The 17,656-nt window shown below is 44.3% G+C and overlaps 1 protein-coding gene across 6 annotated transcripts in view; it reads right to left on the reverse strand.

Moving 5' to 3' along the window:
• carmil3 (capping protein regulator and myosin 1 linker 3) overlaps positions 1 to 17,656 on the reverse strand; it is a 48,548-nt gene that overhangs the window by 25,293 nt on the left and 5,599 nt on the right. For all 6 annotated transcript variants that reach the window (XM_086129375.1, XM_086129376.1, XM_086129379.1 and 3 more), the window contains exons 3-14: positions 11,511 to 11,561; positions 10,497 to 10,556; positions 10,293 to 10,414; positions 8,229 to 8,323; positions 7,897 to 7,967; positions 6,540 to 6,613; positions 3,883 to 3,958; positions 3,684 to 3,772; positions 2,723 to 2,817; positions 1,509 to 1,595; positions 254 to 363; positions 100 to 177 (exon numbers count right to left, since the gene is read on the reverse strand). In XM_086129375.1, the coding sequence (XP_085985501.1) occupies positions 100 to 177; positions 254 to 363; positions 1,509 to 1,595; positions 2,723 to 2,817; positions 3,684 to 3,772; positions 3,883 to 3,958; positions 6,540 to 6,613; positions 7,897 to 7,967; positions 8,229 to 8,323; positions 10,293 to 10,414; positions 10,497 to 10,556; positions 11,511 to 11,561 (1,008 nt within the window). The remainder of the gene's footprint in view (positions 1 to 99; positions 178 to 253; positions 364 to 1,508; positions 1,596 to 2,722; positions 2,818 to 3,683; positions 3,773 to 3,882; positions 3,959 to 6,539; positions 6,614 to 7,896; positions 7,968 to 8,228; positions 8,324 to 10,292; positions 10,415 to 10,496; positions 10,557 to 11,510; positions 11,562 to 17,656) is intronic.

Raw genomic sequence — 17,656 nt, forward strand, 5'->3', positions numbered from 1 at the left:
AAGTGACTCATTTAGATTCTGCACGCTAGCCCCAGTCTGTTTTTTTTGTGCTGAATCAATATGAGAGAAGACAGAATATGTCAGGTCAGAGCTACAAACCGAGTCCACTGTGCAGTCCGTCCCAGACAGGTCCAAATGGACAAGACAGTTGGGCTGGGCAAGGAAGAGGTACAGATTCTGCACAGAGAGGAGAAGACTGTTAATGCATCGATACATAGACCTTCATGTCAAATGAGTTGATGTCTGAGCTCACCGTGGCATCCTCTCCAGACAGAACTCCTGGGTTTTTACTGAGGTCCAGGTGCAACAAAGAATTGGAGTAGTCGTCACTGGAACACAATGCCTGGGACAGAGACACAACGCCTACGGTGTCGTGGGGAAGGAGGAGGGAGAGGGAGTTCAGTATTGGGCTGAACAAACGGCAAACACTTTTCAGTCACGAAATCATCTGAAAATCATCCGACGTGCAACTTCTTAGCAAACAGCAAACACCAAACCCAGTAGCGGAAAGAGAGCACGGGAGCTCGGCAGCGCCATATAACTGGAGGGATTTGCTGAGCTCTTACGGTAGGCTAATATTAAACAGGCTTTTGGTAGAGGCCTGCCAAGCCTTTTCCTTCTTTCTCTCTTTTCAAAAGATTCTCATGAAAGCTGGAACAAAGGGAAAAAAAACATTCCCTCAAAGGAGATCACTTCACATTACAGACATAGGACCAGTGAGGGACCTCATTAAAATCATCATCCAGCCACATGGCAGAAATGCAGCAACAAAAACGGAGTAACACAATGGGAAGGGGGAAAAAAATGAAATATTAAAAGAGTCCAAGCAAAATATAACTCAATATTGATCATTGGGTTGTGTGGCTTGGTACAGCTTATTTTCACATGAGGACCCTGCACTTCAAAAAAAAAACAGAGCGCTATTTCATAAATTCGTGAAAATGGCAAGGCCCTGCAGTGATAAACTGCAAACATGCATGCAAATGCTAAATTAAGCAATGAAAACATGATTCCACGCCACCATTCAACAACCCGTTGAGGTTTTCGATCAAAGTCACTCTTAAAAAGCTGGCAAAACAGTTATAGAGACAAAGGCAAGCTCAAGCTTTGGTATAGCAACAAACTAAATGCACTCAAGATTTTTGCTTTTATTTCCACGTATTTCGATCTGAGACGAATAAACGAACATTTGCTCATGAGGGGAAATGAGGCCTCGCCGCATGAGAATTGATATGCCGCCTTTGACTGGCGGGGGTTGAAATCAAATCGGCGAGAACATGAATAGACTTTTGGATTGTCTGAGCTAAAAGCAATCCAAAGTGGGACAGTGTCCTAATGCCTATGTGGGATTTCAGGGAAATAAAGATCAGCTCATTCGGATTTTGACCTGGTTTTCATTTGGACAAATGCAGTTCTGTTATGGCTCGGTCTCGTGATCCGTGTGGCGAGTATGGTGTGAAAAACTGGTGTGATGAATTTCCAAGCCTCCAACATACTCGGCGTCTTACCTTTGGAAGAAAGCGACGTCTTGGAGAGATTGAGGAGACGGAGGCCCTTGTTGAGACGACACACTTGTTGAATCAGATTGGAAACTCCTGGTGGTAGGCAAGACAATCAACAGTAATAAAACGCAGACCAAGATGAACAAGTGCCGATGTTGCCCAAGCGCCTTTTGAGGGGACGGTTCTGTTGCTCCCAACAGCAAAAAGAGGAATAAAAACACTCTAGACAATTCTTGTTTTTTTTTAATCGAGCTTTGACTCCAAGGTAAATTATCATCACTGTTGGGCCAAACCACATTTCATGGAAACCATTTTGTCTTCCTTCGTGGTCGTGCCAACATAACAAAGAGCAATCAAAACAATACCTCTCAGTGCTTGACAATAAAACAGCGGAAGAGGGCGACGAGATGGCTTTTATTTTACTCATTTATTCTATCTATTCTTTAAAAAAAAGAACGTTTCAGAAGCTCCACTAATGAGGCATGCTATGAAAACAGCAGCCCACACACATTTCTGCTGCTTATTATCAAACTCAAGCGTCCGACCCCGCACATCACCAAAGACTCAAATACAGAACACAGCGCATTCCCACAGATAAACAAGAAGAACAGGCACCACTTCTACCTGGTTCCTGAAACTAGGCCCGGGGCGATTATGTGATGATCACAATTATTTTGATTGGCATCGAAATCACATTTAATTAAATAGTGTCGATTATTCACTGATATCAAAACCTCGCATCTGTTCAACGACCAAAACTCAAACGACTCAAAACTACCACGGCGCCCTCGTGCCCCGCCGTCCCTGCTTGTCCGACACTTTATTCTTGAAACCTCCATTATTTTTGTCAAGGACAAAATGCCCTTGGAACCATCAACTCAACTTGATATATAATGTGAAAAAAAAAACAACCAGAAAAGAATTGAGATCAATAGATCGATCGATAGAAATGTAAAAATGACGCACACGCGTTCAGATTCACAAAGGAGGACAATGAGCAGATATTAATAGTCTGAAGTACTGAGAGGGACCACTCATTGATGGGGCATCAAGGACAAATACAGTACATGCGGTAAAAATAGAAGCAGGTGAAAATGAGGGATCGCTGAGAACGGATATTGATTTGGAATTCTTCAAAAGCATCTGAAAGCCAGGATGTAGGAGAAGCGAAGAGATGGCCCGAGAGAGCGCCAAGAGGAGGCGAAAGCACAGGCGGATACCTTGGTTGTCAAGCGTGTTGTGAGCCAGGTTGAGAGAGTGAATCATGGAGCCTGGGTTCTCTGACAGTGCTGTTGCCATTTTCTGGGGGAAATCCCTGGAGGAAGAAAAAAAAAAAAAGAGAAAAAAATAGGATGCAGTTCCAACTCGGGACTGGCATTTCACGAAAATGTCTTTGATTAACCGAGGGCAAGTTATCAAACCAAACAATTATTAAGTCTTGAGCTGAATTGATTTTTTTTTTTGCTGATCTCTTTTGAAATGAAAAAAAAAAAAAAAAAAACAGGTCATTATATTCAATAATGTTATCAAACTACCCACGTGTTTGTTATCATTAACTGCATGTATGACATTTCGAACAAACCGATCAAACATACTTTCCAATTTAGTGCCTATTCATTTCATATGTCATGTTTGAATATCATCATAACTTAGTCATGCGATTTCAATCCTAAGATGTTAAAGCATAGTCGATGATAGAATATACTTTCTTTTGAGCATCTCACCCCCAATTTTATTTTTAATCATGTCCCAAGACACGCAATCCCTTTCAAGTATGATAAAATGAGGAACCGACTCTGCCAGATGATTTCTACAGAGAACCAACCCATCGTCTGCAGGCAGGTGGGGAGACGTGGCATCGACACTACGGTTTGAAATGTGTAGAACACAAAAGAACTGAAAAGGTCAGCCCAATAGGAAAAAAAAAAAACAGGAGCGCGGTTGGTGAGGTACGACAAAGAGATAAGCGAAGGTGCGGAGGTGAAAGGCTAGGCACAGATGGATGTGAAAATAAAAAAAGCAGAGAGGAGAGAAAGAGGGACAGAAAAAAAACTGTGGGCGGGCAAAAGAAGAGATGCGGTGATGTGTGAAGGTGCAAAGTAGATGAAAAGTAGCCAAACAAAGGCACTTTGTAACGCAAAGGTGACGAGGCGAGTGGGAGGGTGTCAGGAAGAAACCTACGATTTTAGCCCGGCGTTTTCCAGAGTGAGTTCCTCCAGGCTGTTGGACTTGCTGACTGTATGAAGGACCTGGTCCACCACTTCTGAGCCCTGCAGAGTCAAAACAGGATTGGATTGACCCACTCCCTTCATCCCAACATCATTGCTAACTGATCATGTGAAAGCCGACAGGAAAAAGAGGGAGCGAGGGCAATAATTACAATGCGCATGTCTTTGCAATACAGCTTGGTGAACCACGTGTTGTACGCAACGGAAGCCACAATCACAGCCAGGTCCCTGGAACACACGACACAAAAAGTCAGACTGCAAATAGGCCGACTCGACCTCCTGCAAACATCAGTCACGCATTCATACAGTCACATTATCGCCGCTGAGCGCCTTCGTGGCTGCCCGTGCAGTTTATCATGTCGAACCGGAGGACAGTGTGGGCCGGGCCGCTGTCTGAAGGATGACTGATACCGCTAACGCGCCGAGGGGGGAGAGGCAAGGAGGGGAAAATGAGAGAAAGAAAGAGCTTTATTGCGATGGATGGCCCGGTCAGTGGATTATTGGCTTAAGCCAAAGTGCGTGTTCGCAGCTGCAAAAAGCAGACCTGCGACCAGCAGCCAAACTGTCAAAGCCGCAGCTGCCCGAGTCCGTTTGCACATGTGCGATTGGAAAAATGTGAGTGATTGAGTGAGAGAGAGAGAGAGAGAGAGAAAGCTCAAGGTCAGGGTGGCCGTCTTCTAATTACATAAGCGTTTGCAAACGTGTCAGTCTGCTTGTAAATTGTGTCAAGTGTCCGTCGGTCCCCCAAAACAATTTAAGATTTCGACCCGGGTCCGTTTTGACCTTTGAGCCTAAACCTGCAGTTGTGCGCGCAAGAAAATCAGAAAACCGAGGAGATCTCTCTCAGAGTTCTTGTGCTGCGTGTGTGCAGAATGAGGCCTCCCAAGGTGTCCAACCAAACCGACAGTTTTGCTCTAGCCGCTGTACATCACTGTGAAAAAAAGGGACACAGTGATGGGAAGGAGGGAAAAAAACCCCAAGAAGACCAGGGGAAGACAAGGAAATTGAACAAGAATCAAAGACAAGGGGAGAGTGAAAGTGCGATTTAGCCAGAGGGGGTCCCCGTTGCTAGTGACTCCAACAGCCGTGTTGCAGGCTGCGCGTCGGCCCTCGCGACAACAGCTGAGCCTCGATGTGAAACATGATGGGCGGTGTCAAAATATATCATCAGCACAGACTCTTGATTCGTGTTTTGACAGCAGGGTGTGGAACGGACCTCTGACGTCTTCTACTCATGCAGTCTGTTGGTCCATCTTGTTCTCTCTTAGTTGCACAAAGACGTTTTTATCAGAGGTCAGTCTGATGTACACTAGTTTGGGATATTTATCAATTTGTCAGACAACTGTTGATTATGTGGGGGGTTCTCAGGGAGGGAGAGTAAAAGCGAGAGCGATGACAGCTGGGATAGGCTGCGGCACGCCCGCCACCCTCCTGAGGATAAGGGGGCTTGGATAACGGCTGCATGGATGAACCAGCTTTGTCCCGTGGATGTTAAAGACCTCATTTTCAAGAGAGACCCGGCCAAGGCAGGCGGCAGCAAAAAAGAGACGGACTCGGAGAAAAGGGCTTGCATATTCAGCGAAAGGGGATTGAGCTTTAACGGCCTTTTGGTCTGTCATCAGTCAGCCAAAGAATGATCGCCTTGTCGTCAGCAATAAAGCTGTAAATGGGTCCAATCAGGGCAAGAGTGAGGAAATGGGACTGCGGAAAGATAAAATGGGACTGAAGAGGTTCATGTTCCACATCATGTCGAAAAGACATTCTCTTAGACTCTCATTTGCATGTTCCTGCAAATAATTTCATGACAATCAATTTCCTTCTGCTGGCATCTTCCAATTAGAGATGATAACTTCATCTGAAATGCAGGCGCTTGGTGTTTAGTGATGCATTGCGGGTGCGAGAGAACCGATCATTCCAGAGAGGTCCGTAAAAGCTGCGACTGCGGACAGCTTCCCCGGATAAGCCCGACACCAAAGAAAGAATTGGGAGGAAAAACCTTTTCCATATACATCACCGAGTGGTAAACGGGACCATGTCCAAGCTTTTGGGGTACATGTTGCTGCCATAAAATTCTAAGTTAATGATTATTTGCTAAAAAACAAGAAAGTTTATCAGCTTGAACATAAAACGCGTTGTCATTGAAGTTTATTCACATAATTCTAGATTGAACATGAGTTGCAAATCACCGTATGCTGTTTTTATTTGTGTTGAACACAACATCGCAACTTCATTGGAATAGAGTGTGGAAGTGCCGTGGGGGGTTTTTTTGCTCGCCATTTAACACATTAATATATGCATGAATTGCCGCAACTGTGCTTCGAAGAACGGCTTTGTTTTGATTTATTTATTTCTTTTTCCCAACCCACATTGCAAGTCCTCCCCTCATGATTATGTAAGCCTTTTGAAAGTTCAAATGCATGGGATGCACGACACACACAGTTGCTTTCAAAATATCATAAAAATGAAGGACAAAAAACCCCCCAAAAGCGAGACACAAGAGAAACCATGATATTTTACAGTCGTTCTCTCGTCCTATGTCCAGACACTGACAAGCATATCATGAATCTCCCGATCATCCTCAGCTCCCCACAGATTAGTTGGAACAAGAGGAAAAAAACAAGACAACTGGAAATCGAGTTGCCTTGAGAAAGAAATGACAGATAGCAGGAAGCAGGAAGTCCTTCTCGTTCCAGATTTATGAGCACGAGAAAGGGAATGTGAACGTAAATAGGAAGAAATTCAAGATGACAAACCCAAAAGCCCAATTCAAAGGCTCACTCCAAACGCACAGAGAGTCAAATTGCGTCACCTGCTCTCAAGATGACTAAAATCCAGCAGGTTTAACTCCCGGTTATCCTGAGAGTGGTAGATGGTGTCAACATCCTGAAGAAAAAAAAAAACAAGAGAGGATTAGTTAGAGGAGAATAAAGCAGCTCACAATACGTCCATTTAAACCGCACTAGATTCAATAAGGTGACCTTTCATGTTACGCGTAATGAACTCGTTGACGCCCCTTCCAGTAAGCAAGCTGACCACACAAATAAAGACATCAGACTAGCTTTTTCTTTTTTAGGAGGGGGGGGGGGGGGGGGGGGGCTTGGAGCACAGTGGCCCCTAACGTGAAATTTTAAGATTTCGGGACACACAGTGTAAACGGACTTGCAATGCAATATTCATCCCGCTCACTATATTCGAGTAAATGGCACAGCGTTTGACATCAACAACAAAAATAATCAAGAATAGTAACTGTTGAGGAGGAGGGGGGGGGGGGGGAACAAACAAAAAGAACCCCTGAAAATTATTTCACTGGTGTGAGGAGATACAAATTGCATTTACACCGTCTCAAATTTCTAGGGACGCAATGCCACCATTTTGATTTTGCATCGCAACATAGTGTATCCGAAACATAGGTGCATACAAGCACACAAAGTGACGCCAGCGTAGTGGAGAAAAATTGGGTGGAAGCAGGGGGAGAACTGTTCTACTCGTGTTAATAATTTGGGGCAGTTGTCTGGGTGTGTTGTCCCAATAATTGATCATTTTCACACCTCAGGAAGGAACTCTTCTCTTTTATACAGTCATAAAAAATACAGAGAAAGAAAGAAAAAAAGAACACAATAGCTGCATGGCCTACATTTATCTGAGAATAAAAGACAAGGACAATACGAACTCCGACTCATGGGCTACAAACGCTACGACTTGATGTTTTACACACGTCCACAACCAAAGGGGAATAGCAAAACAATTCCCAGTCTCTAATACAATAATATATGAGCACTGTATGGCAGCAACACAAAAAAAGAAATCAAATAAATTCAAGCTAAATCATGCTAACAATGTGTGATCGTGCCTGCTGCAGAAAAACAAGAGATGTTGAGACCGACTACTCCGATTCAATAACAGCCGCAACAGACCAAATCCCCAAACCCTCCCGAGGGAACTCTTGCAGGAAGCTCCTGGTATTATTTTTTTATTTTTTTCTATGACAAAAGACGACCTTGCTCCGCTAGTAATATATCTGAAATGGCACAGGAAATAGAAACACGTTTTCAGCGAACTAAACCACACTTGTGATTGGAGAAGTACTCACTGAATTTTGAGCCACCAACGCTCTTCAGGCGTTGGAGAACAGCGACAGAATTGTGCACCCTGCGCATATCGCTTACCCATTGCACTTCCTCTTTGCAGCCAATTCCATTGTAGTCACAAAGAGCCGCGTACGTCTCTGAAAAACCTCCTGAATGACAAAGGAGAGAAGAACAAATTCATCCCCTGGCACAAACAGAAAAGATGAACGCCAACGGAGATTTTAGTTGTAGACGATGGCGTAAATGCACCTGAGATGACTTTTGCTGGTGTTGAAAAAAAGATGACATACTCAGAATGGTACTTCTGATAACTCACCGACTCTTTTCACCGAGCCGGTAATCGGGTGGACACTTTGGATGTGCAACAAATACGTGACTACATGAGACGAGTGAGCAAAAGGTCGACTCACCGCAGGTTTTCTGGGGGTCGAGCGATGACTCCGAAATAGGTGAATACTGCTGAATTCCATCAATCGTGTCCCCTTCCGCTCGACAAATGGGAGGACTGAAAGACGGGAGGGTTGCAACTGTAATTAGCGCATTATCATACGGTACGCTAACAGCTTTTGATCACTTGTGGAAAGGAAAAAAAAAGTATTTGATAAATATGTGTTCAAAATGGAATATACATAAAACAGGAGTCAGATGAGCGAAGTCAACGCTTTTTGAAGGAATGTAGAAAGCGAACATGGCCACAACACACAAGGAGGCACACTCACTTACGGCCATGATGACCGGTCCTGTTTTTCATTTGATCCTTTCATATTTATGGCCGAAACGCATTTCTCATTCAAATATTTACAGCGATTATGGTGACATTCCATTTGCGTAGGTCAGTGCTAAATTAAACTGGGTTCATGTCAAATTCAATTACGGGACTAATTCAGGTTACGTTGCCGTCATAGGAATGCAACTCCATCACAAATAGGACTCCCGAAATAAAGCTTTGGCGAGGGGAAAAAAATATTTTCTCAACCATTCTTGTGATAAAAATGGAAATAGTTTTCAAATTCTATAAAGGAGATTTTTTTTGTCAACATAGAATACACTCGAGCAGAAAGCGTTGAAATTAACCGCTGCCAACCTGTGCAATTTTTCTGCGAGTCCATCGTCAAGTCTGTACGAGACCACTGCGCTTGAGATGAAGGAGCTACGCTGGATTCACACTTGTCAAGTTTCGTTTGCTTGAAAGGAAAGTTTAATTGCTCTGCGGGTGCGGCGGCTTTTGCTCGAGTATGAACGCGGTTCTCATGCACACAACACAAGAAAACCACTTTAAAGGAACCTCGAGAGCGGGATGGGCCACTTGAGCTCCAAATGTAAATGGCGCGCAGAACAAAAGGCAGGACCAGCATATTAAAATAAGCACAAATTCACGGCGAAAACCTCAATATTCAACAGTTGGAATCAGTCAACTGGATGCGGCTTTTTGTGAGCGAGTGTTGACAAGAGAGACATTTTTCTTCACGCCATCAGAGCTGAAAAATATGTAATAAGTATAAAAGTACATATTCAATCGGGCGCACAGCGACGCATCACTTAATGCATATCTTTAATTATAAAAATGTCAGGATAAACCCGAAACCAACTGAACCAAATGTGCACACAATGCATTTTTAAAAATATTTGTTTGTTTTTTTTCGTTTACAGGTGCTATTTCTGTATTGAACGCATACACAGGTCGCATTGTATTAATGGACGCAGGCACAGTAGCTTAAACAATACGCTGGCATGCATGCACGCGAGCGTATGGATTTAAAAAGGCAGTGGGAGCAAAACAGTTCGGTTGTACTTCATTGAACAAACACATTTTGTGAGAACAAGCGCGATACAATGAGAAAAGAGGCAAAGAGATCGCTTGCATGCATGGAAACTCATTTCAGTTTCACAGTTTTGTATAAATGTACAGAAGCTTTGTAGTCAAATATGTTGCAATGCTTTTGGAGCACGGGTCCGTCGTCGGTTAACATTTCATGAAGTAATGTCGTGACCATCCCAAGAATTGTGATCCTTTGGGTCATGGTAATCATGATGTGAAATTTTGATCTAATTTCAATTCTACTCATGAGTGACAACGTTGGCCAGGGAAATGATCTCGAGGCCATCCTTGGTCACTTTTCTTTGTCCCACTGAGGATGTTGAGGTAAAGCAGAGTCTTCTGTGTCACTCACTAAAAATGAGATTTTGTAAACTGTCAGCTCCTCAAGTGTCAGATGGCTAAATGAGTCCCAACGATTGCTGGGTGTCAGAATGTAGCATGACAACAAAACCGGGTTGAATGCAAACCACGGCGATACACGGATTCACTTGGCCGCTGAAGCGGAAAGCCGGCCGAAAGTGAAGATGCCAACATCCCAAATCTCTGTCGAGCACTGTCACTGTTGCCCAACTCGTCTTTTCTTTTCAGCTTACACAACACAAAAACAGGATGACTTATTGGCTTGAGGCAAAAGGGAGTCTTTTTTAATGCTTACGCATAAATGGAGTTGTTGAAGACTCGGGAGAGGGCGTAGTTGATGTGACTGACCATGTGATCCAACTGGTCCTGGGTTTCCAATCTCAGCGAATAAGTCGTCTTGTCTGTGTCGATTAGAACCTACAGGATGGAGATGAGATCGCGTTTGTCTTCATCTTTATTCGGTCCGAGCAGCAACAGGAAACACGTACGGCAACGGTACCTGATGCTCTGGATAAGTGTTCATTGCACGGATTTCCAAGAAGTTGAACGTGACCTCCACCTGAAACAGAACGCATCATGGTCGTGTTGTATCCAACGTTGATCGTTCTTTGTTTTCCCTGCTGCTATATCCATAACTCATTCAGTACCAGCCAATTCTAGACCAAGTCTGAACGTCTTTGGGAATGAATGAGTTAATGCTTCCATTTTGATCCTAAATAAGGCATCGGCATCACTGCTACTTGCAAATGGGACACGATTTTGATTGCTGCTTTCATCCGGAGGCTGCCTGCTAGTTATTAGCGACTAAACAGCTCCTGTTTAAGTGGGCGGGCTGTGTCAACCCCGCTCGGGTTTTCATGCTTTCCAATTGATCACTTGGCTGCTACTAGCTTTTGACGACATACCACGCACGACGGCTTCCTCCTCCACATTGCTCTGGAGATACCGTGAGGGGAGGAACTTGTCTGGTTCAAATAGCTTCATCTTGGGAAATGATGGCTGCCCATCAGCTACCTGTTTTGCTGTACGTTTGGCCAGCTTGTTACAATTACTTTCTCTTTACTGCCTACTCTTTCATTTATTGGTGGATTCCGTTTATCTCAACTTGCAAACAAATGCTAGAAGGACTCCGATTGGCAAGAGTCGCGCACATTTCCGCCACGTCTGATGGAGTCGATATGCTCACAGCTCGCAGGGTCTGTCTCTGTGCGGCCGGGTCCCAAATGGGCCGTGGCCCGGTAACCCTGCTATAGAAAACCTTAGGGAGGATAAAGAGCTGCTGAGTGAAGCGTCGCATATTTATAGGATTCATTTCCGCCCAGATTGAACAACAAAAGCAACTTGTTCATTGCCAAAAATCTGACACAAATGCTTTAAACCAGTCATTGCAATCGCTATCTTCTGTGCCTCAAACAGCCACTACTACTGTATATCAATGCTCTGTGTGTGTGTGAAATATCAAGGTTGGAAAATGATAGCCATAAAATTCAAGTAAGAGAGGAGTAACATTTACCTTTGTAGGCACTTTGACAGCCAAGAGATACAGTCTCCATGTTGCCAGGACCTGAGGGAAGAACACGTTCATTTACCGTCACAGGGCGCCCAATGTAAAATGCAAATCACAGCATAAAAAAAAAACACATCTCGTATTCAGAGCAACACATGGCTTTTTTTTTTCTTCAAATGACCTGTAAATCATGCTTAGCACTGACACATTAGCTAATTCTGATCGTGCCTGCGTAGTACGTAAAATATTATGGCTAGTAATATTTATTGCGGCACACTGGGAAATATAATTGGAGTTCATTTGTGAGACAAAAACTCAGCAAATGCAGGACAAAAAGGACAAAGACAAGATAGGAATGATACAGAGGGTTTTTTGCAGCTGAAAAATGTGCATTCTCCCTCTAAATTGAGAGCATTGGTACAGCAAAATTCAGATAACGCAAACCAGGCAACATTTGCATTAAGACACTGCCCTGCAAACAACATTTATTGATGACTTGTCATCATCAAGCATGTTGTGTTTAATCATTACGATTGACATGTGCTTTGCACGACTGGAGAATTACAGTTGAGTTCTACTGGAGTGGTGGAGTCAACTTCTGAAGAAAAGAAAATAAATAGATAAAATATATATTTTTAAATCCCATCCGTATCAATGTGCTGTCCATATCTATGGAACAAACAATAACATCAACATGAATGTTATCATCAACATCTTGACAACCTGAGTCCAATGTAAGGGCGCTATCAGAAAGGATCAAAAAGGAGCTCATCTGTGTAACACAGAGCAGGTAATATCATGGCACGGCCTTGCATGGCTTCATCTGGAATGGGGTCATTAATCTTCGTTGATGTAACGCGCGATGGCAGCAGAAAAATGAACTCATGAAACATTTGGAACCAATTTAAAAGATGAAACCAAAACTAATTGGGGGATCCTTCATCAGGCCGCAAAATAACGACCCAAAACACGCTCACAAACAAAAACAAAAGGAGCTCGTCAGGGGCAAGAAGAGGAAGGTTTGAAAAGTGGCAAGTGACAAAGCGGAGATGAAAAGGAGTACAGTGGTACCTCGACTTACGAAATTAATTGGTTCTGGAAGAAATTTCTCAACGAGAACATTTTGCGAGTAGAGACGCGTTTTCCATGTCAATGCCCTAATTCGTTCCAAGCCCCCCCAAAATTTAGACGTAAATGTTTCCTAAAGCATCAAAATATGTAACAAATACATGTTATATTTAGATTATTGCACAATAAATGAGAGTTGTGCATAATGTAAAAAACAAAGAATAAATATTAAGAACGATGATCGTTGAACTTTTAACTGCGTCCTCATCGTTTTTTTTTGCCCTCTCAGAAGTGGTTTTTGACTGGCGTTTTGTAAAGAACCGATCCAAGGACGTTTGCTTTTGTCGGCTTTTAACAATCCTTCAAAAATGTCCAAGGCAAACATCAGCAGAGTGAGCGATCGCCCGACTGGTGAACACATTTTCTGGGTGATTCACATTTACATAAAACAATCGGAACACCACCTCATGGCCGGAGGGGCAAATGACGAGGACGCTGCAGACACATATCTATCGAATTATCGATTTACACGCAGTCCATCCTGTATTTTTTACCTTTTGTATCTTGAAATTTCTTTCGTAACGGGAGGCAATATTTTCCTGTTGAGACATTTTTGTAACTTGAAAATTTTGCACCAAGAGACGTTCGTAAGTAGAGGTACCACCGTTTTCTCTTAAAAACGAGTAGCTGAATGTAACGGCAGGGACAGCCCGGAAAAGGGAAAATGCTCACATTTTGTGATGTCACAGGCTCATACTTATACCAAGCAAATTATCCATCCATCCATCCGTTTTCTAATCCACTTGTGCTCACAAGTGTCGTGCCGGAGCCTATCCCAGCTGTCTTCGGGCAATGGGCGGGGTACACCGTCACACATTTGCCAGCCCATCGCACGGCACGCATGCATACGTTTTTTTTTTTTTGGAATGAGTGTGATTTATCATCGAGGAGCTGCAGAGGAAAAACGGTTTTCCCCTAATCCCGTTATGACCAACTCCGATTCCTCTCGTAACAGCAGATTTCAACTGTATTTCTACGTTCTGCCCAAATCGTGAAAAACTTGCATGCAATAAATGCCATGGCATCGCGACACAGACTTTGTCTGTTCTACATGTTGAGTGTATCCATTCTCCTCAATGTCTTGACTGTAAAACCCTCGCATCGTGCCCTCTGTCATTCCGCAGATTTCTCTCTTCATCTCCATGGAAATTTGTTTACTGACGCCACCCTTCTCCCTAATCCCTAATCCCATCCATCTCCGAATGTGTTACAGTGCTCTGTCTGCGTCTACCGTCCTACGGTCTCGCTTTCTCTCGACTCCCCCCCCCCCCCCCTCCTTCCGAGCTCCAGTATTTCTATTCTTTTTCTGCTCTGTCGCTTTCAATTCCTCAAGGCCTCCCTGGGCCTGAATGGTTAATGGCGCCCTGCTGAGGGGCGCTAAGGAGAAGAAAGAAAACGAAACGTACAAAGCGAGCGAGTAAGACAGGGTGGGAGAAAGAGATTTGCATCCCGATAATACAGTCCTCTTCCTCTTTTCCACTTCTACTACCGAGGACACCAGAAGCCGACTTCTTATTCATCTATGGACATCCAAAGGAAGCTCAAGCAATGAGTTGGGGGGGAAAAAAAAAAGAGTGGACATTAGAAAGAGACACAAAGTGTCCTTTCTATGACAACAGTGCACCACTGAGCCTTTGCAGGAAACTACCGGTCCAATCCCAGCGCCAGGAGGAAGCATATGCCTCGCAACGAGAAGGAGAGACCGTCAGGGCATCGACTTCCTTCAAAGTCAATCTGGCAGGTCTCATCATGTGAATAATTCAGGCCTTCAGATGTCTTCGATTTGATCTGCTGTATGCTGAACAAGAACATATTGGCAGCAATTGGCCTTTTTAGGCATATCCTTAAATTAGGATTAAGGTTTCTTTTTCCAGAATATTCTTCTTTTTTTTTTGGGGTGAAGAGAAATCTTTTACCTGGATTACTTCCGCCTTCATTGGATCTGTCAATATTTCTTGGTTAGGTGTCTTAAAAACAGCACTATATGGTTAAAAATCGCTGTTGACGTCCAACAATGTACGAGTCGATCAGTAATGTGGCCAAGCAACGGAGCGGAATCCCGCGCTGTACATTTTGTTCATAAGCAAGGTCGCGGCGGCAATGAGCTTCCCAGGCTTCGTTGTAAACAAAAGCTTGTTCACTATTTTGTGGGAAAAATCTGGTCGCTGTGATGAGGTTTACGTTATCAAGGCGTTCATCGGAAGCAAAATCGGCAAATGGAAAATGAGTGACGTTTAAATAGGGACTGTGAACGTTATAGCAGTGAAAACGTCAACGGTGTCGATCTTTGCATCCAATAATTGATCTGATTGGATTTGTGTCCCGAGACCTTTGTCATGAAGTGCATTAAGACTGCATAAATCTCTCGTGAGAAACCGAAAGGCGTTTTTCTCGAGCAATAAAAATCCATCGATTATAGCATCAAGCCATAAAGAAGAATCACAGCCGTTACCATTAATCATCCCAAAGAGCAAACGTGGCCACCGCTTTGTATTACATATCAGTTGAATTTGCTTTTTCGGTTTGAATACATTCAGTTGTGCAAAAAGAAATTCTGCTACATTCCATTTTTTTTTTTTAAATTCAATGTTACTTTTTGAGCCACCATCCTCAGTCAGACGGGCCACGCCAATGTCTGCGTAAGACAATAAAGACGACGGTCGCCGAGGGTGGCGAGAGAAAACAGTCACGCCCTTGCTGAGATTGCACCAGTTTAAAGAAGCGGTCGGCCCCAAAGCGAAACGTCAAGGCGGTGTTGGGAGTGCAAGTACAAGCCGTAAACGGAAATAATGGTTCCCTCTCGTGTGTGCGTGTTGCAGCCATTTGAGGGCAGGGGTTGGGATGCGGGGGTGGCAATATTAATCATGAGACGTCAGCTTCGGCTTCTTGAACAAAGTACTTCAAAGGACGCGCTGCAAATCACAGTCGGCGTCCGCGGGGCCCCGTACGATGCGGCGAAGCCTCTGACGCAACGAGCTGCGGATCAGAGCCACATTTGGTCACCGGTGGGTATTTGTCGCTCAACCACAAGGGCAATTCCAACACACACGTTGTAGACAAAGAGCAACAGAGGGAGCAAACGGACGGACATTGCCGCTTGCTGTGGTGAATGAAGCATGCTCGCTCGGCGATAACGGCGCGCCTCTGGTGCAGCTGTAAAGAGGCAAAATGAGCTAGCCCTTAGCGATTACGCTCCGCTTTCTCGCTGACAAACGCGCAGGCATCCGGGAAGACGCGGTTTGCGTCCATCGCCGAAGAAAAGCTTGCCTCATGACGGTACATCCCTGCTGATTGTTTTGTCTGTCACTCGGTCCCACAGTGGCCTTTGAAAGCAGAGCTGCCCCAGGTCCCGTGTTCAAAGTGGACTTTAGAGTGCTTGGAAGAGCGCAGAATGAAAGGTGGAAGGTGGAAGGTCACAATTTGCCTCTTATTCCTCAAATAACAACCCTGTGCCTCAAACGGCTAGAAAATGCACTTGCTTGAACAACAATAATAAGAAAACATTTTAAACTGCAGACCAATAATGGCAGCGCCTCATTTCTTGTCTTGGCTCGTTTTGAAGGACCAGCCTGGTCTCAAGCGAATGAGCCGGGGCTCAACTCCGCCGAAAAACTGCTCGACCAATGGCGAGTAGGTCTTTCTTTATGACCTGGAACATAGTCAGGAGACTGCAACAAGATGACAAAAGCATTTGACCTTGTGAAGGCGGAACATTACAGCTCTGTGCCCGGTAATTCACAAACTATCTTTGGGATGTTGCGTCATGTACAAGTCAGCACAATTCAGAATGGCGCGCTCACAGGCAGATAACGAAATGTGCGTGGTTGTTTCAATACACGAACGAGGGCTGACAAATGGATCGGCTTCAGAGCATGAGAGGAAATGGCGTGTGGATGAGGGCTCAAAAATGAGCAAGGGGCCGAAGAGAGGCCAGGAGGATGGGGAAAGAAGAAGCGAGGAGGAGAATATCCAAGTGAGGAAACTAGAAGAAAGGAAATTAAAATGTCGGAAGGAGAGAAGATGGAATACTTGGTGTGTATTGCTCGCACCGCAGGGCAACGCTTATTTGTCTCCTCATGGGGCGGAGAAGAGAAGGTCAGCAGTCACACTTCATAGACTCGCCGCCACGGGCTACCAACATGTGCTATGTTCGTCAAGTACGAAAGCCCAAGTTCTAATTACAGAACGGAAGGCTGAGATCACGCACTGTCAGACGGTCAATGCCGACAGTCACAGAGTGATTCCACGCGGCGCGGCGTGCAAAGAGGACGTGGTCGTACACACCGTGACACAAGCGCATTACACCGAAATATGGAGTGTTGACAGAATGCTTGCAAATATGACAATGTAGCATTCTGCCACGAGCGCCAGTTGCCTCTGATTTTATTGCTCAGTACTCGGTATTTTTTTTTTCACAGCTCAACGACTTGAGCAAAAACTTGTTTTTCCACGATCAAGGTGCCAACTTGCTTATAGAATTCTTTTTTTGCCTTTGTTTCAAACCTCCCACGGCTCGAAAGCAAAAAGGCTTCCAAATCCAGGCAGAGTGCTTGCCTGACTTGGAGCCTTTCTATTTCAAAAGATTATTCCGGTCCAGCCTCTGAATGACAGTTTTAGTTCTCTTCGCAACATTCTGAATGGCTGTCTCGAATGCAGCCCAGATCTGTGCAACGGGTCTCATTAAGTTGACATTTTCCCTCAGTTTTACAATTATTGTTTTGCACGAGGCTCTCTCGTTGACACCTTTAATGGGGATAACGGAGGCCCTGAAAAACAAAACCATCTGAAATTGAGCGTGTGCAAAAGGGCTGCCACAAAACACTATTTTGCTAGTCGACTAGTCACCAATAAGAGTCCCGATTAGTGGATAAATCGGCTCATATGGAATTTCTACCAAGCGGTATATTTTACATCGATACAGACTAGCATATTTTCCAAGTGACGATTCAACTATGACTACGCAAGACCACAAACTGGGCAGAAACTGTCTTTGCATTCAACACCACAAACTTAACCTCAAACCA

Source organism: Hippocampus guttulatus, chromosome 14 (assembly GCF_054856545.1).
Source record: "Hippocampus guttulatus isolate MCC_2025c chromosome 14, RoL_Hgut_1.0, whole genome shotgun sequence".
NCBI lineage: Eukaryota > Metazoa > Chordata > Actinopteri > Syngnathiformes > Syngnathidae > Hippocampus > Hippocampus guttulatus.